The 11,269-nt window shown below is 34.9% G+C and overlaps 2 protein-coding genes across 4 annotated transcripts; one reads left to right on the top strand and one right to left on the bottom strand.

Annotated features, from left to right (window-relative positions):
- Positions 1-2,622: 2,622 nt before the first annotated feature.
- Positions 2,623-7,297, top strand: LOC137814002 (GTP-binding protein BRASSINAZOLE INSENSITIVE PALE GREEN 2, chloroplastic). Of its 2 annotated transcripts, none has more exons than XM_068616516.1 (4): positions 2,623-2,824; positions 2,940-4,246; positions 4,528-4,695; positions 6,691-7,297. In XM_068616516.1, exons 1-4 carry the CDS (start codon positions 2,722-2,724, stop codon positions 7,063-7,065), a joined length of 1,953 nt encoding a protein of 650 aa, XP_068472617.1. In that variant the 5' UTR covers positions 2,623-2,721; the 3' UTR covers positions 7,066-7,297. The 2 variants fall into 2 exon arrangements, with proteins under 2 accessions (XP_068472617.1, XP_068472618.1); XM_068616517.1 differs by having other exon boundaries at positions 2,648-2,824; positions 2,940-4,250; positions 4,532-4,695.
- Positions 7,298-7,453: 156 nt separating this feature from the next.
- Positions 7,454-9,176, bottom strand: LOC137814003 (protein EARLY RESPONSIVE TO DEHYDRATION 15). Of its 2 annotated transcripts, none has more exons than XM_068616518.1 (3): positions 8,964-9,176; positions 7,931-8,279; positions 7,454-7,794 (listed from the first exon to the last, which is right to left on the bottom strand). In XM_068616518.1, exons 2-3 carry the CDS (start codon positions 8,235-8,237, stop codon positions 7,769-7,771), a joined length of 333 nt encoding a protein of 110 aa, XP_068472619.1. In that variant the 5' UTR covers positions 8,238-8,279; positions 8,964-9,176; the 3' UTR covers positions 7,454-7,768. The 2 variants fall into 2 exon arrangements, with proteins under 2 accessions (XP_068472619.1, XP_068472620.1); XM_068616519.1 differs by having other exon boundaries at positions 8,807-9,003.
- Between the last annotated feature and the right edge of the window lie 2,093 nt (positions 9,177-11,269).

Raw genomic sequence — 11,269 nt, 5'->3', positions numbered from 1 at the left:
CACATTGTGGATACATGCAAAGATGTTGAAAATGAATTTTGATAAAGTGAAATGACACTTGAATATAAATAATTGTAAAAGATTTAAACAAAATTGTAAATTTTGTAAAACTTAAAAAAAATATATTGAAAATGTATAAAAATCCCTAACCTAATTTGTTATTGTCGGTTGACTCGCTTCGCCGGTTGACTATAGCGGCAGTCTTTGTGTTGTTACCCTCGTATAGGGTTCCTTGGGGAATGTCCTTGCGCCGCTATTTACATAATCTTAGCGTATCTGACACATAAAACTTCCCTTAACTGGAGTGCAACGAATAACAGAGTGGTCGCCTGGGTACCAACTTGTGCACCTATTCTCTGACGCCATCTGTTTCTGCGGGTGCCCTAAGTATTCACGTGTCATGCATGCAACTTCCCTTGGAAACCCTAACCCTAATGGGCTTCAAAGTCTCCAAGGATCATTCTCTTGTTTCGCGCCTGTATGCGCTATACACACCACGAGCATGGATCCCTCGTGACTTGGGCTTCCCTCTTATCTGATGTTTTAACTGATAACTTAAGACAATTCTAGGGCCCACCTTACGTGGCCCACTATAACGTTCAGACCGTCGACGTCCTATCTCTCCCTCTGTTAGCGAGGTCTGATGTCGATCTCCAACGTCAGGGTCTATGGTATCGATGTCCGAAGACTGACCAATTCCCTGATAAGTGTGTCTAGGGCCCACCTTACATGGCTCCCTTCCATTACCAGGCACCGGTGTGCGATGTCTAAAATTAGTCATTGGTGTCGATGACCGAGGACTGGTCGGGACATAATTAATATTAAACATATTACGATACAATAAAATAAAATGAAAAAATATAGTTAAATTACAATAATTGAAAAAAATAAAATAAAAACAACAATTATATTATGAGTTTCTTCATTTGAGAGAATTTTGAAAGTTATCAAATATTCGTTATAGTTGGTCAATTCTTTGATGATCCCTCTCAAAACATGTGTTCACATTGATGTTCAAGGTATTTAATTATTGTTACAAATCTTGAATACCACCCCAAATTTGTGAAAACTTTTGAGCATCATGGTGGATTGGGGACGATTCTTTCATGAACCCACTCAAAACCTTTGTTGACATCGATATTCAAAGTATTTAATTCTTGTTGCAACTCCTAAATACCACTCCAAAATTGTAAAAACATTTGAGCATCATGGTGGATTGAGGGTCGGTGTACAATATCGTTAACATGGTCGTTGAGTATTGGTGGGGATGTTGTTCATCATTGGTTGATTATACCATGTTTACAAACACCATGAATATTAATGACATTCAACTTCTTCAAGTTTTTTTCACCAATTAATCAAAATATTAATTTTCATGGTTCATATCATAAAAATATCTTTGTGCAATAATTGAGCAAAATTGTTGGCCCGCAAACTCAAAATATGCATGAATACGGAATGGAGAATTTTGTCATTAAATTTAAATTATCTTCATTCCTTACATTAATCTTTTCTTTTGACACATCAACTAATCTTTGTATGCTTGAATCCAAGTGTAGATGAAAAGTGGGGAAAATGACCGCAAAGATTTATAAGATATTGAGGAAATCATGAGGTTAATGTTGTCTTTCACACACTCCTCAAGTGCACTCACGACCCTCTCCAAGCTCTCTAGGTATTTGCTTTGTGAAGAATCGAATTGCCTCTGCTTTGTGAGGTTTTTGAGCTTGAGAACCACATATATATTGCTGCACTCTTTATTACGCTCATCCACCCTCTCACCAACTTGCATATGCATTCATTGAGCTTTGAACTTGGTCAAACAGATTCCTGAACAATGGTTAGGAATCTCATGTGCTTGCTGCTAAAAAGCTTCTCTTCACAAATGTGCATGCATGCTTCACGTCCAATGCCCACATACGTCCAAAAATCTAGTGAGGGCACAAATGATATTTCACTCATCCTACTTGGCACTCATTCCCTCACCCTCTCCTTTCTCTTCACTTCTGAATGCTCTCTCATTTGGCCCAACTTTCCCCTCACCCTCACCCACACCCTCAACCATGACTGGATCCAAACGGGGGGACACCCCACATCCGTCTGCGGCTGCAATGCCACCCCCAATCTAAACATGGGCTAAAAGAAAAAACTCATGTGATACTCACAACATTATATCAATTATGATGTACAAGGATAAAGATAAAGTCCCGATGAAACATGAATTCTTTTTTTTGTATCGGATGATAAAAATTGTTTGATGTATTTTTAGACAGTTTGTTAGTTGATAAAGAGAAAATCCCCTCCCACTTGAGCCATTTTTAATACAAAATAGACTAGGTCCAAATTTTTTACTTTTTTTAATTTTTAAAAAAATGTAAAAAAAATTAAATATATTTTTAAACATTTGAAATTTTAATAAAAATATAATAGTGTCACTTTTTAATATGCAATTTTTTTTCAATTTTTTTTTAAAAAATCACATCTTTTTAATTTAATTTAATTTTTAAGCTTTATTAATTTATTTTTTTTACTTAAACACGTTTTTTTATTAGCAACAATTTGTATTTACCCACATAAAATTGAGTGTTAACAAATACTTAAAAAAATAGTTTTTTCTTTTTTAAATTTTAACACACTCAAAACTTGCCTTACCCTCTTCCCTCTTCTCAGCGTTAGCGTTTCGGCACCTATACAAGTTTGTCTCTCACATTCCTCGTAGTCATGGCGATGCTATTGTCTACAATTGTTGTTCCTTCTACCAAGCTCGTCATCTTCAACAACAGTACACAGGAGCGTGCACTTCCAAGTTTTTGTCATATCCCTGGTAAGCCCCTCGATTAATTAGTAAGTTCAATCCTTTTCGCTTATATCAGTCTACAACACTTACTTTTTTCCCTTTTTCCGATTGCCCAATTGCGTTTTATGTGTGTTGAGTGTAGATACTAGCAAGCGCTTTCAGAAAGTGTCGTCCTTTATTGCTTTTGCGGTGAAGGGTGACTCCACTCACCCCAAAGCCACAAGGAGAGATAGTAGGAACCCATTGTTGAGTGAGGGGAGAGATGAAGATGAAGCTAGAGGACCCATTTGTCCTGGTTGTGGAGTCTTCATGCAAGATAAGGACCCTAACCTTCTAGGGTATTACCAACCAAGGAAGGTGAAAGTGGAAGAGTTTTCAGAAGAGGACGGCGATGTGTTTGATGTTGATGATGGTGGTGATTATGCAGAAGAAGAGGATGATGATGAAGTGGGGTTTTTGAATGTAAGTGAAATTAAGCTTGGAGAAGAAAGTGAGGGGTTAAATGAGATTGACTGGGATTCTGATGACTGGGAAGCTAAGTTACTGGATGAAGATGATGAGAAGTTGGAATTGGATGCGTTTGCACCTGCAGGGGTTGGGTATGGTAACATTACTGAGGAGTACATGGAAAAGGTAAAGAGGAAGAAGGTGTCCAAAGCTGAGAAGAAGAGAATGGCTAAGGAGGCTAACAGGGAGAAAGAAGAGGTAACTGTGTGTGCTCGGTGTCATTCCTTGAGAAACTATGGCCACGTAAAGAACCAGACGATGGAGAATTTGATACCGGATTTTGATTTCAATAGGTTGATTTCGACGCGGCTGATGAACCCTTCTGGAAGTGGCAGTGCTACTGTTGTTGTCATGGTTGTGGACTGTGTTGATTTTGATGGTTCATTCCCTAGGATTGCAGTGAAATCCTTGTTTCAAGCATTGGAAAGAATACAGGACAACTCGAAGCGGGCCAAGAAGCTGCCGAAGCTTGTTCTTGTGGCAACAAAGGTTGATCTCCTTCCATCCCAGGTTTCTCCTACGAGGTTAGATAGATGGGTTCGAAACCGTGCAAGATCTTGGGGAGCACCTAAGCTAAATGGGGTTTATTTGGTCAGTTCAAGGAAGGATTTAGGTGTAAGGAATTTGTTGTCCTTCGTGAAGGATTTGGCTGGTCCTCGTGGGAATGTATGGGTGATTGGAGCTCAAAATGCAGGGAAATCTACTCTGATCAATGCGTTTGCAAAGAAACAAGGAGCTAAAGTTACAAAGCTGACAGAAGCTCCAATTCCTGGGACAACACTTGGGATCTTGAGAATTGCTGGAGTTTTGCCAGCTAAGACTAAGATGTTTGACACTCCGGGGCTCTTGCACCCATATTTAATGTCAATGAGATTGAATCGGGATGAGCAAAAGGTGATTGAGATCCGGAAGGAACTCCGGCCCCGATCATATAGAATCAAGGCAAGTTACTTGTTGCTATTGCTGTTCTCCATCGTGGATCTACATTGTCAGGGATGCTTTTGTTTTCTTGCTCGGATTACAAGTTCACTTTGTGCATATTCATAAGACTTCAGAACTAACAGATAATTTTAGTATTATGTTTTCTACATAACAATTATGACCATTATTTGGCCTTTGAGGATTCTGAATCATAAATATGCATAGTGAGTCAAGACTGCAAGGTTTTTATGTAATATTTTGGAAAATGAGTAAAGTTCTCACATGCTGCTTTTAGTTTACAGGTAGGACAAGCTATACACATTGGTGGCTTGACAAGACTTGACCTTGTTGAAGCCTCTGTTGAAACAATATATGTCACAGTTTGGGCATCATCAAATGTTTCTCTTCACATGGGGAAAATTGAAAATGCTGACGAGTTTTGGAGAAAACATGTTGGTATCAGGTTACAGGTATGCCTTCTCCTGTTCTCCTTCCAACCTAGACATGTTTCAATATTCTTTGTTTTACCGAGGAGGTTGAAATCTGTATTTTGTCATAGCTTGGCCATCTTTATTTCATTTTATTAATTTGCTCATACCAATATCATCTTTAAAATTCAAGTAACCAGAGGGAAGATTTGATATATTTGTGAAGCAGGGTGTATAAGTGATTGGTTGGTTCCCCCCTTCTCCTTTAACGGTCTTCTTGTCCCCAGTTAACCTTCACTATGCAAAGAAGCTTTTTGCATCATGTCTATAGGTTTTACTTAGCTAGTGTATATAACAAAGAGTCTTAACAAGAAACATATCTTCTAGTTTTTCTTTTGGAGGGCAGAGCTTGAGGAGCGAAGATCGGGGGAATGTGCTTTTGCACATATTTGTGAGTTTTGAATATCATGTTAGAATTGACTTTGTTTGGCTAATCAAACTATAATATTTCTCTTGAAAACCAACTACTTACCGTAGAAAAGAAGACCATTTATGAATTAAATAAACTTAAATTATACCTAAACAACCAACCTCTGTCAAATCCAATTTACCGAAAACAAAAAGAATATCACACCGTGGTTAACATTGTAATAATGGCTGACTGAAATGAGGCTAAATATGATGATCGTGGTTATAAAGTGTTTGCTTCCCGAGTCAGAAATTATGAGAAATTTGTCTTTTCAGAATTCAAAGTTATTTACTAAGTGTTGGGATCCATTTAAGTACTTGAGCAGTGTTGAACTTCAAAGTGGGGAGTGCTGCTACTTTTTGTTTCTGGAAATATTTGGTTTTCTGATAATGGTCACTTTTTACCTTCTGATTGATTTGCTGTATGAAATTCTTGGTCTCACTAGTTGAAAAATGGAAGAAGCCCTGATCGCACTTTCAGTTTACTCGGCAAAAAGTGCAGTACCTAAATGTGAATATGCTTCCCGGTTGAAAAAGGGAATGTTGTACTGTAAATTTTTGGAGACAAAAGAATATTAGTTTACCATTGAAGTTCATTTAGTATTTTGAAACTGTTTCTAAATTCTAAGTAATATTTTAAAAGTATCAGCAACTAAGATCTGTCATCTTTTATCCCTATAATTAAAGAGGCATGCCCAATGACGTTAAATAACTGTTATAGGGTTGCCATAACGAGGTGTTTTTTTCAACCCCCTCCGCATAGGCAATTTGTGAAGGGATAGACTCATGCCATAGGTTGCAATGGTGTGTTTATGGCAGAATTTTGGCCTTGGACGATACTCTGCCTTCTGCCATTGAACCTTAGGCCAATGGTGTACGCTTTTATTTATCTTTGTTGTCGCCACCGCACAAAGTTTGCATTGGACCATTTGTTAGATGTCATAATATATATAAAAAAAAATGTAGGTATAATTCTTTTATAAAATTATCATGTCCAATATTGTGTTTTTATGATTTTAGGTCTAGTTGGTCCTTATATATATAATTCTATAGAAGTTTCATATCAGTAGTAGGGTGTAAACTAGGGTTGGTTTAGAAGCTTAGGAGCTTTTTAATACAGATAAACCTTTGCCTGTAAATTAAAATTGATATTTCCTATTGATGTTATAAATGTTTTTATTATCTTTCCTGCGGTGGAGTTATTCTGAAATCCCTTGTGGACTCAAGAGTACTAGCCTATTACGCCTAATGTTCTGCATCAAATAGTATACCAATAAGATAGGGACCAAACTAATTCTTTGAATGTTTTAGTCTAAGAAAAAATGTTATAAATTAGTTGTTACTAATTTAAATTGTTAGAAGCAGAAACTTCTTTAAATGTCGTTTTAAAAGTCTTCTATAATTTAAAACTTGCAGAGGATAAATCTGTAGTGTAGATTTTGGGAATTTAGATGTGTGTGCAATGTTTGTTGTTTGGCATAAAACAAAAGTGTCCTCTATTCATCTGTCTGCTGAAGTCTCCTGAAATGCATGTTAATGTTTTAGTAATTTATGTTACTCTTATTCCAGCCTCCCATTGGTAATGAGCGTGCGGCTGAACTAGGAACATGGCAAGAAAGAGAAGTAAAAGTGTCTGGAACTAGTTGGGATGTCAACAGCATTGACATAACAATAGCAGGTTTAGGTTGGTTCTCATTAGGTCTGAAAGGCGAAGCAACCACAAAATTGTGGGTATTTGATGGGGTTGAAGTAACTTTGAGAGAGCCTTTGGTGCTTGACCGGGCACCATCCCTTCAGAAGCCAGGATTTTGGTTACCTAAAGCCATCTCTGATGCTATTGGTAACCAAACCAAACTTGAAGCTCAAAGAAGGAAACAACTTGACCATGAAGATATGGAATACATGGGGGCGGGGGCAGGGGCAGGGGCAGCTTCATCTACATGAACTGACGTGTTGCATAGGCAATAACATGTTTGCAACTATAGCTTCTACGCCATTTCTAGCTACTAGTTGGTGTGTGATAGCCCCCAATCAACAGATGCACATAAATGCATCATTCCTCATTGAATAGGTGTCACAGTAGTTTAGAAGGTCACTGTATTTTTGACTTAGATGAATAGCAAGACCTGTGCCTTTAATGTAAATAAATTGGCTTTTTCAAATTACTCTTGGACAAGTGGTTTGTCACGATGTTTCATGAAGGTTACACGCATATCTAAATAGCTTTTAGTAGTAAAATCAATTTATCAAACTAAACCAAATCAAACAAATTTAAAGTACTTTTCATTTTTATATTGAAAATTAGTGTGCCAAATGCGGAGAAAACAAATCCTTACAGAGAAATCTTCTTTTACTTTTTTTTTTCTTTTTTGCAATTTGAATACTTGCTTGAAGCAGCTTTTACAACATCAGTACATGAAACAGTCACATTTTTTTTCCATCGTTCTCCGCTCCCTATTCACCATAGATTTTGACAAGATCCAGAGAAGGACAGATTGAAGGTTTAAAACTCAGCCTATACAAGAGTTAAAGAAAGTTGAAGCTATGGATAACATGGTACAATATTAGCTAAATGACCGCAAGCTAAGGCAACTCTTGGCATTCGGCCTCTTAGGTTGGTAGATGCGTTCAAAGATTCATCTCTAGCTCATGCAGTTACTTTGGGTCCAGTTTCTTCAGAAGAAATTCATAAAAAAGAAAACGTTAGAGAATGAAAACCAAACACAAGCAATAATTGCATCATCGAGATAATATATGATAATAATGCTACGAAATTTGAATTTTGAATTCAATCCTTTATTGTTTTTACCTTGGGTTTCATAAGATTGGATGAAGTCTTCAAGCTGAGCGTCCAATGCAGCAAGATCTTCACCGGCGTCAAGATCAAACGAATCAGGAAGCAAATCAACGACATCATTACCATCAAACTCATCCTCCTCTCCATAATAGGCTCCATCCTCCTGTTGCTGGCTTAGCCAGAAGTCATGGTACCATGTGAATGTCGTCACCAGCTGCCACCATTCTGGAGAAAAATCCTCCACTTGGCGGAACGCAGCTGGAATGTAAAGCGGGGCATTGGGGTTCAGTGTTGATCTTCCTCCAGATACTAGTGCCATCTTCCTCAATTTGTTTCAACGATTCTGATCCTTGTTCTACGTCTGCACCACAACCAAATCAACAAAAACAAGACTCATAAACAACCAAATAAACAAACACGTTTTCGAGTATAAACATGGATCTTCACCAAATTCCACTGTTCAACACTTTAGGTCAGAAATTTCGAAAATCTATCATGATCGATTCCATAAACTTCATAAACATCTGAAAAACTGTGACTACTTTTTGCTTCAGGAATCGCTGATTCCAACTCTTGTTTTCCCCCACGGGACAACATGAAAGGATCATACATGAAAATTCGAATAAAGGTCAGATCTCAGGTGAAAAATCCAAAACCATTGACTCCTTCGAAGTAAAGATCCGTTAATCGCTATGTAATAAAATAAAATAATTCAAACAATAACATCAGCAAAGAAAAAGCGAGAAAAAAAAAAGAATTGTCTGACTGAAATTTCAAAGCCTAAAAGTTTCAAACACGAAAGAACCAAACCGATTGGTCTCGAAGTATCAATCAAGCAAGCAAAACATCGAACAATTAATCAATTTCTCACAATCTACAAACAAAAACCTGCTGCCACACCGATCGCTGCAAAATTTTCATTTTCTCTTTCTCTCCACTTTCCCCAAAACACAAAGAGAAAGAAAGGAAAACGAAACGAAACGAAATTTGGTCGAAAGAAAATCGTTGAAATCACAAAGAGATCACAGAGAGAGGAGAGAATTACTTGAGAAATTTCGTTATCGACGAGCGAGCGAGAGTCACGCGTCGAGGCGAGTCGCGAGGGCGCAATTTAGAGGAGGCGAAAGGATCAGTCCGAAGCTAAGGTTTGGAAGAAAACGGGGCCCACAGAGGTAGGTTCGGTGAAGGCACCGTCCCGTGTGTGTCTTGGTTCGGAACGGTGATGAGGTCAATGTCAAATGTGCGCGTATTCCTGCCCGTGTTTGTTGACTCTAATGCGTATTTATTACGGTTTTCAGCGTTTCAATGTTTTTCCGTTTCGTTTCTACTTTTACGGTTCCTAATTGTTTTACAGTTTGTAATTCTGCCCTAACCATCCAAAATTTTAGCCAATAAGCTCAAAGACTTGGATGATCTTAATTACTCTTACTTTCCTTGTTACGTGAATAACCTTCTTTTTTAATACTTACAATTTCAGTTTACTCATTATACTTCTTAAAATAGATAGATGTAAGTTATTAAAGTATATGGGAATATTATAATACATAGCTATATGACCATTTTATTTTAAATAAGATTATGAAAAAAATAAAATCTTATAATAGAGTTTAAGTAAATTTGATAATGAAATAATTATTTTATAATTGATTTTGGGGATGAGGATTGCTTGAAGTCAAGAAATATCATTCATTATTTTTTTTCAAAGTTATATAAAAATCATGGAAGAATGTTAAAGAAGTTAGTGTAAAAAAATCTAAAAGTTAGTAAGTAATTTATGTTTTTTTTTATATATTATTTTTCATGTGATAATAGTTTAACATGAATTTTATAAATAAAAAATAAAAAAAGTTAGTACGTAATTTAAATTTGACCTAATGCATTGGAACTCATAAGAAAAATTGAAGTGGTAGGTGTGAGACATTAATTTTACATAATAAAGTTTAATATAGGGAATGATTAAGAAATGGTAATTGGTTGATGTTTTTATACCTTATTCATTTTGAGTTGTAGATTTTTTTTTATGTAAAAAAGTATAGTATTTTTTTTATTGATTTGATTTATAATTTTGAGTATAAAGTATTGTATTGAAAGTTCATTTTGAGGTGAATTAATATAGTTGGAAACTTAGTTGATATTGGGATGCTCATACCTCTACTTTAGACAGTTATTATTTATTGGTGTTGTGTTATCATTCCTTCCACAAGATGCATAAAATATCATTCAAAAACAACAATAACAAAATGATCAATATGAGTAACAACAATAACAAAATGATCAATATGATTAACAACATCATGAGCAGTTACAACTACAATAAAATCAATAAGACCCTTTAAATTATTCTAATTTTTATATTATAAAAAATATTTAAATATATATCATTTAATTTTGTTTGTGAAAGTTTTTTTTAAACTTTATATGCTTTTCTTATTATGAGTTTATGGATCACAAAACATTTAATACAATTTTAATTACTATGAATAAATAATATTATTATTTTGTGTGACAGTTTTTAATATATTAGTGTTAATCTAAATAAGTTATTGGTCGATTATGTATGTTCAAATAAGTAAAAAATATAAACAATTTTGAGTGACAAAATTTTCATACCTACAAAACTTTCTGTAGGTAATTAACAATTAAATTACTTATATAATTATTTTTTGAAAATTAAAGTATTATGATAATTATTTACCGACAAAATTCATAAAAATTGTAGTTATTCATACATTTTCACAACTTAAGATAAATATTTTTTAATTGATAATAATACTATTTTTTATGGTGTAAAAAGGAAAATTATATGTACATGTGCTGAAAATAATTGGATTGGTAAGTAATTGAGAGGTTATCAGGTCTATTAAGAGATTGATGTAGTTTGTAAAGTTAAAGAATGAGATATTGTTAAGAGCCATAAAAATATTCACAAGAGAGATAAAAATATTCATAAGAGAGGAAGGTAGACTCTAATGTTAATAGCGTAAATAATATTTACAAATATGCAAGTGAACAAATGGTTATTTTATTGATAATAATCTCACTGATTACGTTTTATTACTTTTATTTGTAAGAATATAGTTTTTTAAAATAAGAAAAATATAAATATGCACAAACACATAAATATTTTAGTGGTATTTTTTCTTAATCATTGTAAAGATATTGAATATATTTGTATGCTAATAATTCATTAGTTGCACCACTATCTTTCAAATTAATAAATGAATATCAATTATTCTCGATTTGTCTATAATATCTTAAAATGTGGTTGGATAAAATTCATTAGTGAAATTGGTTGTAACTACAATACCTATGTCAACATTATTTTTTATGAAGCTTTTTCAATTTTGACAT

Source organism: Phaseolus vulgaris, chromosome 1 (genome assembly GCF_000499845.2).
Source record: "Phaseolus vulgaris cultivar G19833 chromosome 1, P. vulgaris v2.0, whole genome shotgun sequence".
In the NCBI taxonomy this organism is placed as follows: Eukaryota; Viridiplantae; Streptophyta; class Magnoliopsida; order Fabales; family Fabaceae; genus Phaseolus; species Phaseolus vulgaris.
The sequence above is the reverse complement of the archived record's forward strand: the minus strand, read 5'-3'. Positions and strand labels throughout refer to the sequence as shown.